We start from the raw sequence: 14,789 nt of genomic DNA on the forward strand, positions 1-14,789 counted from the left end.
AGAGAAAGAGGAGCGCCAAAACGAGCCTCAAAAAGTAAATTTTATACTGTGTTTTCTACTGACGTTTTTGGTTTATATTCTTGTAAAGTAGTGGCAATTACATGATCTTTTTCCATTTCACTATGGAAGAAGAGAGTTTCATAGTACTAAGGGGGCTGTATCGAAAAATGGACAGATGGCATGTAGAATAAAGAGTGCCGGGAATTAAGTATTGTTTGTTTGTTTGCTTGAGTTTAGCGTTCAACGGTTATGCCTTAATGGCCAAGGGAGAGGTGGATACTAATTATAGTGGAATTCGAACCACTTTTATCGTTCAACAGTAATCCACCGGGAATTGGACCCGGTACCACAGAAGGCAGGCGTGCTAGGCACTAGACCAGGGGGGGCGGAGTTCGTACTGTTTATAGCAGGCCATATTCTTTGTTAAGTTTTCCTAGGTAATGGATTTCTTTTTGAAAAATGGGTTTAAAACAGGGGCGTCATTTAGGGGGGGCAGGAAGGGGCATTTGCCCCCCCTGAGTTTGAGATGTATATAGATTTTATCATTAGAATAGTAGTAAATCAGTGAAAAACGCGAAATTTTACTTATTTCAAGAGGTCTTGCCCCCCCCCCCCCCAAAGCAAAATCTGAAATGACGCTCCTGGTTTAAAATATTAAAAACACTATGATAAAATGTAAAATATAGGCTAGTACTAGGGGGAGGGCGCCAAAAAGTCACTTTGCCCGTGTGAAAATTTGGCCTGTTCCGCCCCTGCGTACTTTCTGTATATTTTTTGGCCTTGCAGCTTGTGCGGTCCCCACGCCACAGGGTTGCGGGGGCGCTATTTACGCCTACGCTTCGAACGTAATTCAATAACTGCTTAAGAAATTCAACCATCAGCGTGGAAACGGGAATATATTTTTCTAATAGTCCCATAGAACTTTCACTCAGAACGCCAGATGCAATTTTTCAGAGTGGGCTCTGGCTAAGTAGAAGGAAGATCTGTTTCTTAAGTAAGTTCCTTTCAGAAAGTTTGCTATTTCTTTAACCGTGATGTAAATAAACATACTCATCGTTATTAGCTCGACACCAAACCATCCTTGACAAATCCCTCTAGAACAATGATCGGCAAAAGTTTATTCTGCCTAATTTTATAAGTGACTCAAGGGTGAAACACTTGTTAACGAAAGCAATGCTGTGTATATACTGCCTTGTTTCTGACAAAATATAAAGTGCTTTGTAATCTTTAGACACTTTTCCTATTCTTTTTGTCACCCTTGGTTGTGTACGGCAGCCTCGAACAAATAAAGAAGAGGTAATATTACAGTTAAGGGGCGCTATAAATATGTTAGGTATTTCTTTTGTTACCTAACCATAACGGCCTAGGGTCGTCTTCAGCAGAATAAAAAATGCTACGTGATATTCCATTCACGAAGGAGGAAAGGATGCTCTAAATATATTTCTTATTCATTTTGTCCGCCCTGCTTCTCAGAAATTATATACTTTCTGTTGGAGGGTGCTCAAAAGAGAGGGGGGAAATAAAACGTTGTGCCCCCTCATACATTTTAAATTTTGTGACGTGGTTGCTCAAATTATTACTAAAGAAAGCACTTTAAACTAAGATATCTAAAGTTACTACATCATGTAAGGGTGGCATATTCGGGAATAATAATAAATATGAATGTCTTTGGAGAGCCGAAATTATGTGACAGGAATCATTATAGGTAGAGCTTTAAGATGAGTGGTCACAGGGGAGGAAAAAACAGGATTTTTCTCTGTCTGACTCTCTAACGTTAAGATTATGTGCTGAAGGTAAGAAGCATCATCATTCTACAATAGGTTGCTTTTACGTAGAATATCAATTACTTGAGTTCTCCTCCTTCGGGCAACTTTCCTTATGTAGTAAATTCAAAACAATTTCAATTTAAGACAAATATTTATAGGGAAAATTAAACATTTAATAGCGACATCTGTTATCAAAATATCCAAACACGTAGATAGAAGACTATGTAGTGAGAAACATTGTGAAACTATAAAATTCTCCAAATTAGAATTAACATTTACTGGAAAACATTCGTTATGCATCAGTGAGCACAGGGGAAATAATTACGAAACTGTTTGCAAACAAAAATTAGAGACACTAATGCTAATGCGACGACATTTTCTCTTTTTTTTGGTATCGTCATGAGTTTTACACATATGTTACAATTTGATTCTTTCCCAAATAAAAAATAAATAAAATAACCTTAGTGATAAAAATGACAACAGCACTTCCACGGGGTTCGAACCCACGACCTTCGGCATACAGACTCGTTGTTTTAACTAACTGAGCTATTTGGTTTCTTACGTAAACTGAACCTGCTCTACAGTAAAGACGATTTTTCATTACGATTGAGCTAACAATTCGACTTCTTCCATAGCCAATTTTCACTATTTGCTCTATCTATACGTTAATACTTAGCATAGATTCATATATTTGGAGTTCGCTGATAATGCATATAATAAGACATATTACAAATATTTCGTTAAAATTTTCGTTTGTAGATCTAATCCACGCTTCTCTCAATGACATAGATGTCGCTGCTTCGTGTTGAACTGCAGAATTCCCTCGCGTTCTTGAAAATTTCCCACTTTAGCAGAATTGGTAATTCTCGAGATTTCTGTGGATTTAATGTTTTTTGCTTCTAATTTATTTATTTTAAGCTAATATCTAACACAAATATTAAAAACGGGTTGGTTATTAACCTGTCCTGCTGGGGAAACCTTCCGAAATTTCGAACATATAAAGAAAACGGAGATATTTTCAAAAAAATTCAAAATAAAGAGACGCTTTTCTTTATTTTCTCATAGTAGTAGATCCAAAGTACCTTAGTGTCGAATACGACAGTCTCAAATGACGTGTTTTGAACACGCAGAAACAAAGTTACAAGGAACTGAAAATTCTACCTTTTTCAAATGACTATTTCGAAAAAATTGGTAAGTATTCACATCCAATTTCAACAGACACCAAGATAACAATGCTGTTTACAGCAATATGATATCTCAAACCATTACGGATATATATATATATACAGACGCATTTGTGGGAACCTTATAGAACGTTTTCCGATTTATCTTGCTTTGATGATATTACAGCAATACTTTTTGGTAGGTGTAATTACACAAATTCTCGAAATTACATAATTTAAGCAGTGTTGTAAATTTTACCAGTATTTGCCATATCTTCAGAATGTTTTGAGATATCAAGTTGTTGTAAACAGCATTATGATCTTCCTAACTACTGAAACTCATCTAACGTAACTGCATGAGGTACTTACCTAAGCAAATTTTCGAAATAAAGGCTTCTGAAAAAAGTCAAATTTTCAATCTCTTGTATCTTTCCTCCTATTCATTAGAAATCCGTCCTATCACGGTCATAATATTAGACACTTAAAAACTTTCCATGTGCATTATCCCGTCCGTCTCAACTGCGTTGTCACTACTACAGAGGGCATCAAAATTTGGATATATATGATACTGTAGCGTCCTTAGTTTGCAACACTGAAGAACAAATGTGATATCTTAAGAGTTTTTATTTAATATGTAGATTTGAAATATCAGGGTGTCTACTAAAATTCCAAAATGAAATTTCGTGACTTTTTTGTGACCATTTCTTTACCAAACCATAAAATTTCGTAACACTCTCAAGAGGGAATTTGGGTGCGAATTAGGCCGAAATTTCATGCATGCAAGAGGCATGCTTTGCTAGCGATTTGGTAGCGTCTAAAGCCGACCATAGATATTTTTGGTGGTGATTTTTGATGTTTTATAGAACTAAAGCATACGCCGAAACCTGGTGAATACAATTCAGCTCTAGGACCTGGTTGCTATCTTTAAGTTTCCTTTTAGCGTACTCCGGAACAAAGCTGAACAATAATGGCGATAACGCATCTGCTTGTTTCAGGCCATTCTCGACGTGGAAGCTCATGGACAAGAATTTTTCTGCTCGGACTTTACTTTGGGATTCATTTAAACACATTTTAATTAATCTAACTAGCTTTTGCGGTATTCCGAATCTGGAAGAATGTTGTACAATGTTTCCCTCCTATCCGAGTCGTAAGCCTTTTCGAAACCAATAAACAGCTCATGTACTGGGTAATATATTCCCATTTCTTTTCGAGTATTTATCGAATAGTAAATATCAGGTCGATAGTTGATCGATTTCCCTAAATCCACACTGATAATCTCCAATAATTTCATCTGCGTATGGAATCAATCTTGTTAATAGAATGTTAAGAGAAATGCCTCGATAATTATTACATTCATTCTTTTTTTTTTCCGTAATGATATGTTGAATTCCTATCGTTAAAAATTTAGAAACCTTCAGGGCTGGGTAAACCGTGATGGTGGTTATAAGTCTAGGAAACCGCACGATCAGATGAACAGTCCATTACGCATATGATCCATTAACAGAAAATTTGGTACTTTCCCGATTCTGAATAAGCTTAAGGAACAGTCAGTGCACTATAGAATTCGGAATTTTACCGATTTTGCAGATTCCAAGCACCTGATAGGTGGTAACATTATTACGTATGTGATCAATGAATGAAACATTTGTTCGAATATTCATATAACGTATATGAAAGTTAAAATTTAAGAATTTCAAGAATGTACAAAACCACCCGAAACAAGCTCTTGATGTGTAGCTTTTAAGATTATCATATAAATGTATTTCTCTCATGTTTTATTTTTTGTTTCAAAAAGAGGGTGTATGATATTTCGAAGTAAAAATACTACATACAATTTTGCTAGTTATTTGTGTATCTTTTTTTTAAAAAAATAAAAAAGTACTTATATTTGTGTATAAGAAGTTAAAAAATTATTATATATTTTCGAAATTTCGAAATTCATGGTTTATTTTAGAGGTTCTATATTATTATCTGCATCAACCACTAATCAAATGAGTTCTTGTGCTGTAGAGAAGCGAAACAAAGTCTGCTTTATCAATTTAAAGCAAAATTTTGAAAAAAAAAAGCCCAAAATTTCCCAAGCAAAAAAGTGAAGCAGAAAAAACCGAGTTTTTTTCCCCAAAAAAGCCGTTTTTTCCGAGGCCTTGCATCTCTAGTCGCGACACACTGGTGTGTCACGCAGTCCCATTAGGTGTGTAGAATTTAAAAATCACGGAGAATTTAATAATAATTAGTTAAAATCGAGACAAGATTGTATTAGTCAACACCTCTAGCGGCAGCAATAATGCTCACTGCTATATAGAGTCATTATAAAAATTAATGGGTTTCATTAATAATAATAAATAATAATAATAATGAAAATAAAAAATATCAAACAAGTGTCACGATGTCCTTGATTAGTAAAGTGTGTCGCGCCTAAAAAAGGTTGAGAACCACTGGTATAAACACAATCTTGTTAGTTATTGAACTTAAATTGGGTTGTGCTCTATATACGAGACAGAAATCCTTACCACTGTTATCTATGCAGATCAGAGCACGAGTAAATATGGCATCATAATCTATCAGTATTTTAATAAATGTAGACAGGGAAAAGCTTTCATGAATATACCCACCTTAATTCATCTGTATCTGGCATTTTGGTATAGGGTAAAATGGCAACAATTCTTTTCTTATCATTGACAGGTTCTGGTGGTGGTACAGGATGCACAAGGCGCTCCCTTTTCAGTAAGTCAGAACAGTTAGTATAGTATGCAATAAGATCCGACAATGAGTCAAACTGCCGACCTCCGATGTAAAAATCTCCACACACAGCTGTTATCCTGTAAAAGAAAGAAATCCTCATCATTCTTGTATGAAAGCCGCGTTTTCCCCAACAGCAAACAAGCTTACATCCTGCTCACTGTAAAGGCTGAAAGTGATTACATATTCAACTTAAAGCTTAAATCGTTAGGTGACAAATTGGTATAATTATATCTTAAAGTTTTCCTTATCATTACACGTTTTCGTTGCAACGCCGGACGTACGGAAACGGAGTTTAGTATATGGGTGACTTGATATACAGAATATAAATATCTCATTTGCATGCACAAGTATAAGAAATCTCACCCCAAGAAATTTTACAATTATTACATGTTTTTCTCTATCTGTTAGGGCATAAGGACATGCAATTTAGTATTCGGGGAATTTCGGATGCGAGAAAAAAATAACTTACAACCTACTTTCAGAAAACTCAATTTTAGGTCGACTTGTGAAAATTCAAACAGTCTCTAAAATGACTACCATCGAATGTAATATACATATAGTTTTCACCTACAAAAAGCGACTTGACATAAATTATGTAAGTAGAATTTCAGTTGAATGGGGTATAGCTTCCCTAATCATGAGGCAGGCCTACAGTTTTCAGGTGCAAGAAAACAATCTGGCTTGCTCTCGACTTGGATCAAGTGATTAAAGTTGGATTTGGAGTAATTAACTTCAGAGTACTACAATTTTACCTAATGATTCGCACGAAATGGGGTGAATCTACCCTTAAATTCCTCTCATACGAAAAACGGGATTTCTGTTGATTGTATAGGTTACACATGAGTATATAGTGTTACTTTTGATAAAGCACATTAACATTTTAGTTGGCAGCTTTACTTACCTGAAATGATTTATACCAGTTCTTCCTAAATACGATAGAACATAAGACCCTGGCTTCCTGTCACTCTCTCGCACCAAATAGCTGCCCATCTTGGCAGCTTTTGATAGTCGTTCCTCAGCTGTGTATCGGTCAAGGCGACCATGATACCACCTAAACAAGGAAAAGAAAGTATATAAATAATCCCTACATATTCCTTTCGCTTAATATAAAGCTCCAAGTCAGTGACGTCGTTTAAGAAAACATACATTGATAACCATAAATAGTTAAATTACCGGTACAATTTTATCCATACAGACAATGTTTTATTGTTATTATTATTACAAGTAGCATATGAGTAAAGAACATGTGTGTTACCACTGGGAAAAGACAAACAACAATCTGCTAGTTAATAGTGTATTTTGTGATATATACAGTATATATAAATAAAAGCGATTTCTTTCAGTAAAATAAAAGCTTAATGATTATTGGCAACGAACAACTTACTTTTTTATGTAACATCCACCCCGCACATTTCTTGCTCAACTCCGAGCTTTTACTTCCATTCATTAGATAACTACTTCCTAAATTTTTCTTACACAAATGAATAATGACACTCTAAGAATATTAATAATACACTGACTTATGAATCATGCATGAAGCTGTTAGAACTGTTCTCGAGAAAACTATACTTTCTAATTTCATTCATTAGTAAACGCCATTGCTCGTTCATTAGCATACGTCGTTGCTCATCTCTGACGTGAAGAAATCCTGGTTCGATTCCACATCATATGAGCCTGAGGTGCAGCCTATGTATCCGTTGTCTTCTCAGGGTTCTCCCATTCCCTATGACATTTTTCTTTCAATTTTCACCATTTATTTACTTGCATTTATCTTTAGCGCAAAGAGCATCCCGTAGAACACCAACTTAACATTTCATTTCACCGTTATTTGAAGTAAACAAATAAAACCAGGGGAAGAATTCTCACAGTTTAAAAAAAGAAATGTTACGCTCTAAGTCTAAGAATAACTAGTGACAGTACTGCAATTGTTTCACGGTTCCTTTTCATCACTAGTCTTTGCATTTCCATTTTTCTTTACACTCCGAAATAAATAATCTTCTGCATAACATATGTTGTGTTTAGTAAGTATTTTCCTTCTGAATTCTTTGGAAGAATTTCTGCTTTCTCGTCTATGATCTTCTCTGTTAAACCATCCAAATAAATACTTATAAGAGTATTCTTAAGTTTTATGCATATATATTACCTACATATGTAATTAGCCAAAGACTAATTTGCTATGAATTTGGTTGGCAATTACATATTAACTTCCGTAACTTGGATTGGATTTCAATATCACTTTGCTGATACATTAAGTGCCTTAATACTGTGCACCAGTCCGACGATGGGTGTCGTGGGTGCAAGGGGGAAACGTGGTAATGACCATGGAGCTAGAAAGATGGAACAAAGGCCACTCACAAGGTTTGGCACAACTGAACAGTAACAAAAGCGGGCCTAATAGCTGCACCATGCATAGTTTTTGAGATCTAGCATCGAACATGAAATGAAATGAAATCTGAGTTTTACGTCCCACGGTTTTGCCGGTTAGGCTAAAGGAGACGGTGATGATGAGTAATGAATGAAATGGTGGAATGATGAAAGTGGGAGGAAACGGGAGAACCCCGAGAAAACCCACGCACTAGCAAACATATCCAAATATTTAAATTTTTCCGAGCTACGGCCATCGTCACGCAGGTGCTTTTTTCGCGTTTTTGCCATGTCCTCATTTTTTCTCTCCATGTAATATCAATCATGATTTTTTGCAATAGTTTATTCATATACAGAATTACTTTGTGGCATAAGCAGCATTTTTTAGCACTTTGCCCTCTTTAGATATTACGTCCCAAAAATGGCATCAAAACCACAAACATCAACTTTCGGACCCCCATACATCTACGGTGCCAGTAGTATCATAGCTGTGGATATTTCTACAGAATCTTTACATGCAACTGTATTCAGCACAAAACTTACGAACCCCCCACTTTGTGTCATTCCAAAATACAGCCCCTTCAAAAGTGAAATTTTCTGTACTTTTTCTAGTGATTTCATATATTGGTTTGCAACCCTGCATATTTATTTAGAAGGACTAAACATTTGTTCTTATTTGGAGTTCGTCTGATACGTACGTCCTGAGCAACTGTAGTTTTCGTAAACGCTTGCAAATGCAAAAATTGGCACTCCAGCGACAACAAAGATGGCCGCCATTCAGGAACACTTGTACATAATGATGTTATTGACCTTCTCATACACACGGTTCGTCACACTCAAATTTTTATAATTTTCGGAGATGGTCGAGCAATCATTTTCAGAATTTCTGGACCACTTAAGATGGATTGACCCATAGATAAAATCAATGTCCATGGGATTCCACTGTTCTGAGTTTCACATCCAGGATTTCTTTGCGTGCATTTATGATCACCAGTGGTCCATCTGGAGCATAATGGTTTGTACGTCCGATTTTTTTAACCCAGCGGGACCAAGAATATAATTTGCGAAGTCAACTGATGCATTCTGGGTACCTTAGTCACATAGTGCAAATAAATAAACTGGTAAAACCCATAGGGAGAAGTTTGTGCAATGAAATTCCTCTAGTACAAATGCACCGTTATTTGCTTTTTAGGAAATGTTTAGTAACATGATATTTTACTGTTCTAATCATATTTAGTTCCATTTTCAAGTATTGCACGTGTTATAGCTTAAAGAAACACATGGTATTGCTCTATATCTTAACCTCACTTTATATGTAACTTTCCAACGTTACAGTTTGTATACCTCCAACTACGATTTTCGCAGTTTCACCACCAGAGACATTCAAGTGCAAACACTGGCAAAATTCCATTTTTGGTCATATTTGGTGTCTTATAAAATTATCATTATTCATTTCTACGATCTATTTCGTCCAGCTATACATTGTGTGAAGACAAATAAAAAGTCCATATAGAACATTTCTGGCTCAACTTCTTCCCAGAACTGTCGGGATTTGAAAATGGGAATTTGGTTAATGCTCACTGATGACTTTATGACATTTGGGGCATTTAAAACTAAGGTAATAAAAGTTTTTAGCATTACATTAAAGGTCACTTCAGAACTCTTCCATTGGTGTCTCATATCTGTATCTCTCTTCATTTCTGAAATAATGTATTTCGCATTCATCCTGATTTTCTCATGATTTGCCACACACCATATTGGAAATATAGCCGGCGTACGCATACGGAATAGAATCCGATATTTCTAACCATACTACTGTGTTTACGAAACATATATTATTGTGTGTGCAAATTACCTGATTTTTAAAAAATAGTCGTGCATACATCATCGTTCGATTTTCGGTGCAATCACCCTTCGTATTAACTATTAGGTTCGAACTGTTGTATGTTCACAAAGTTATATTTTCCAGCAACGAATACTAACGCAAAACTAAATTTCCACACCAGAAAGTGAGCAGAGAAAAGCTTATTCCTGAGAAAAACAAAACTGTGTCTCGGAACATTATTTACAATGGGCAAAAGAAAGCCAACCATACGAAATCGTACTTTCACAATTCACGAAGACACCTTAGTATTACTGACTGACAAAAGCTCGTTGCCTAACATTTATACTTCACACTAAATGATTAGCTGAACATCCTACAAACGAGATGGTAATTACTGAGTTAATGACAGGGTTGGCAAAAACCATGGTTTTTATTGAAAAAAACAAAAGCCTTTTTTTTTTTTTTAAATAATTTGTTCTATGTATTTATATCACATATGGACAGAAATAAGTTTGTTTCGCTTTGGTGTTCTTATGCAACAACCGGGTAATGCTGGAAGGGGTCACATAAATTTAAAGCGGAATCCAAACCGCTTCTCGGCTTACATCCGAGAGAAATTGTCCTTCACTTGAACTCGAAACCGGGACTAATTGGCCACAAATGCGATACGTCTGCCGACTCACCCACGAAGAACTGATAAAAACACATTCTACTGATCTTTACATACTTGATAATATAGTTGTCAAGAGTAATTTCAGGACAAAAAGATAAACAATTGCACATGTGAAACCATTATACAGAATTACATATCGACAAGTTCAAAGTACTGCAGAGTACAGAAGAACTAATTTAGTCCAAGTTAGTTCACTTAGATTTTTCTTAGTCCAAGTTAAAGAAATACGACTTAATTTGCATATCAGAAAAGTGAATAAAAATACGAATTGTTTGAGTCCACTTTGGTTCTGACACACCAAAGATACTTCTAATTTCAATAAATGCCTCTCGTGGGATTTGTATACCCCCCCCCCCCCCCAAAAAAAAAAGTATGGCATTTCGATGTACTTATTAATAGTAAACATTATAAAAACGAAACAATATTTAGAATTTTCTTTGATTGCAACTGCATAACAATAATAACAAACTATAAGAAAATCACAAAAGAAACATTCATAAACTTATTTTTAAAAAGTTGCTTTTGAAGAATAACCAATTTGAGTAATGAGTGGGGAATGTCACGAACTTGTAAGTCATTTTCAGCCAGGTGTACGGATACTTTTGATCACATAGTGTATATATACTATGTGATCAAAAGTATCCGGACACCTGGCTGAAAATGACTTACAAGTTAGTGGCGCCCTCCACCGGTACTACTGGAATTCAATATGGTGTTGGCCCACCCTTACCCTTGATGACAGCTTCCACTCTCGCAGGCATACTTTCATTCAGGTGCTGGAAGGTTTCTTGGGGAACGGCAGCCCATTCTTCACGGAGTGCTGAACTGAGCGAGAGGTATAGATGTAGGTCGGTGAGGCCTGGCACGCAGTCGGCGTTCCGAAACATCCCAAAGATGTCCTATAGGATTCAAGTCAGGACTGTACAGGCCAGTCCATTATAGGATGTTATGGTCATGTAACCACTCCGCCACAGGCCGTGCAGTATGAACAGGTGCTGGATCGTGTTGAAAGATGCAATCGCCATCCCCGAATTGCTCTTCAACAGTGGGAAGCAAGAAGGTGCTTAAAACATCAATGTAGGCCTGCACTGTGAGAGTGCCACGCAAAACAAGGGGTGCAAGCTCCCTCCGAGAAAAACACGACCACACCATAACACCACCACCTCCGAATTTTACTGTTGGCCCTACACACGCTGACAGATGACGTTCACCGGACATTCGCCATCCCCACACCCTGCCATCGGATCGCCACATTGTGTACCGTGATTCGTCACTCCACACAACGTTTTCCCACTGTTCAATCGTCCAATGTTTACGCTCCTTACACCAAGCGAGGCGTCGTTTGGCATTTACCTGCGTGATGTGTGGCTTATGAGCAACCGCTCGACCTGATGCAGTTTGGAATTCCTGTGTGATGGTCTGGATAGATGTCTGCCTATTACACTTTACGACCCTCTCCAACTGTCAGCGGTCTCTGTCAGTCAACAGACGAGGTCGGCCTGTACGCTTTTGTGCTGTACGTGTCCCACGTTTGCACTTCACTATCACATCAGACACCGTGGACCTAGGGATGTTTAGGAGTGTAGAAATCTCGCGTACAGACTTCTGACACAAGTGACATCCAATCACCTGACCACGTTCGAAGTCCGTGAGTTCCGCGGAGCGCCTCATTCTGCTTTCTCACGGTATCTAATAACTACTGGGGTCGCTGATAATGAGTATCTGGCAGCACAATGCAGCTAATATGAAAAACGCATGTTATGAGGGGGGGGGGCGGATACTAAGGGGTAATATGAGACAGGGCTCTCACTGCTCATGCAAATAAAATGGAAAATGAGTGAAAGTTTTAAGAAATATCTTCAGGCAATTCTGAACAATTTACTTTTTTCAGATCTGAAATATGTACACTCATGTCCAAAATTATTGTCGCATATCTATAAATATGTTGTTGTAGGAATATAATTTGATAACGAATTCGCCCAGTATTTCTTACAATGTTAGTATGTATACAATCGGCAAAGATATGTATGTGGCAAATTTCATGTCAAAAGAGCAGTAAATTCGAACAATAAAACGAAAATAAAACTTTATTGTCCACTTAGCAACATTTTGTTTTACTCACTCTAATTTTCGTATTTATAATTCATCTCCTATGAAATTTACCACAAATACACATTTCACGATTATACACAAAATATCAGTATTAATCAGTACTCTGCAAAATCATTATCAAATTATATTCTTACAAGAAGACAGTTATAGACATGCGACAATAATTTTGGACATGAGTGTACATATGTTCCCGAAATCTCAACATTTAAAAAATGAAATTCAATAGTTCGTTTGGAAAATTTAGTTGCCTGAGTATTAAATATCAAAAACCATTAAAACAAAGTATAGTTGAGTTTTAGGTAATCTAGATACATCATGGACAAAACTCATACTACAAAACAAAAAGGAATGCTGACAAGAAATTTTCTGGAGAATGTCGAAAATGAACTTAAAAAGTGCCTAAATTTGCAATTAAGAAAAAAACACCGCATTTGAAAAATAGTTTTAGCTAACTTTAATGGAATGAAAAATGTTGTAAGACTATTGTTGATCAAGTTTTATGCAAACTGTAGCCTATGTAAAAAAAAAAAAAAAAAAAAACCTACATTTTCGAAAAATATGTAAGATGAATATTAAACCTTTTACGGTATACAGTCGAACGAACATATGAAAAATGTGCAAAAGCGTTTGGAAATGTTATGCTAGCCTATGTAAACTCCAAGTTAACATTTAAAAACCTCATAAATGTAGTTTCAACTTTAGTGTAATATAATTATAGCAGGTAGGTCTTATTAATTATCTTAGGCTGGACCACTTAAATAAACATAGGAAAAATGTATAGGTCTAAAAGAACTGTTGGCATACAGGTATGAGTTTAACGAATGTTAAGAATAGTCCTACAAACCCCTAGGCCTACCAAAAGAAGCAGTAAGTACGCCAGAAATTTTTACTTGGGGGTGTGTTCAAAATAAAAGGGGGGTGTGCTCTGAGAATAGTGATATAATTTTAAAACAAACTCAAACAAGAAAACAGTATATTCTGTTACTCAACTATTGCAATACTACTACTACTACTACTACTACTACTACTACTACTACTACTACTACTACTACTACCTACCTACCTACCTACCTACCTACCTACTACTACTACTAATAATAATAATATCAGCTCTTCGCAGTGGTAGGTTCAATAAAGTAAGTTCACACATTTGAGCATTTATTATTATTATGAAACTAAGTAATACAGTGAATCCACTAAAAACGGACATCGGTGGAACACGATTATTTGTCCGTAAATAGAGGTGTCCCTAAAAGGAAGGATTCTCTCTCATAACACCACACCACACATATTTATGGAATGGAAGAATAAGAAAGTTTGTTCTCTTATGAAGATGTCCACTATTGAGAGATGCCCGTTAAGAGAGGTTTCACTGTATTAGGAATTAACCTCCACTATTTTACCCAGTAATTACAAGTGAATTGATTACATGCGAATTATTGTAATTATTTTGCAAAATTCTGCTATTATTTCAATTTATTCACTCCCAGCAAGTTTTAGTGGGTGATTTTTTTCCAAAAATATTGGGAAACAATTCACTCGTCCCATGCTGAAATCACATTCGTTTAGTAATTAATACTGTACATAGTTGCAATTTCATTATTTTAATGTTCTAACCCTGTTGTTAACGTTAATTGTTGTAATATGATTTGATCTCTTAATCTACGTTCCTGCCCCTTCCTGGCTACGTTATTGGCTCTGAATATCTTTCATAAGAAAATTATTCATTGATTTAGTTGTTTTCCAGAAATCCAGTTTTTCAATTTACAAATATTTCGTATCTTTCTGTTTTGTCTTCTTTAATATATCCTAATTTTAATAATCTCAGGGCTCATATTGGTCTTGTCTCTTGTAAATGGTTGAAAAGTCACCAAAAATGGGCAAAAGCACAGGTAAAAGGACCAAAATCTCATCATGCCCCTTTTTTTCTTTGTCTGTTTCTCCATCACCTCTCTCTTTGTTGTTTTGTTTCATCTTTACTTCTTTTTGAGCTTCCTCCTTTCTTAGGTTTTCAAAGTAAGCTTTGTAGTTACGGTAAGCAGAAGTAGCAGATGTAAAAAGCTTCTGAGTGGAACCAGTTCTGGTCTATTTCCGAATTTCTTCATCCCAGACATTATATTTAACTTCGCATTAAGAGTTCTCAA

At 36.0% G+C, this 14,789-nt stretch overlaps 1 protein-coding gene across 2 annotated transcripts in view; it reads right to left on the minus strand.

The window, feature by feature from the left end:
• The window catches only part of vap (RAS p21 protein activator vap), a 122,794-nt gene that overhangs the window by 95,694 nt on the left and 12,311 nt on the right, over window positions 1-14,789 (minus strand). For both annotated transcript variants that reach the window (XR_014127784.1, XM_081733935.1), the window contains exons 2-3: window positions 6,573-6,722; window positions 5,542-5,748 (exon numbers count right to left, since the gene is read on the minus strand). Coding sequence is in view for 1 of the 2 variants with exons in the window: in XM_081733935.1 (XP_081590061.1) it covers window positions 5,542-5,748; window positions 6,573-6,722 (357 nt within the window). In the remaining variant the exon portion in view is untranslated. The remainder of the gene's footprint in view (window positions 1-5,541; window positions 5,749-6,572; window positions 6,723-14,789) is intronic.

This window comes from Thermobia domestica, chromosome 12 (genome assembly GCF_964235325.1).
Source record: "Thermobia domestica chromosome 12, izTheDome1.hap1.1, whole genome shotgun sequence".
Classification (NCBI taxonomy): domain Eukaryota; kingdom Metazoa; phylum Arthropoda; class Insecta; order Zygentoma; family Lepismatidae; genus Thermobia; species Thermobia domestica.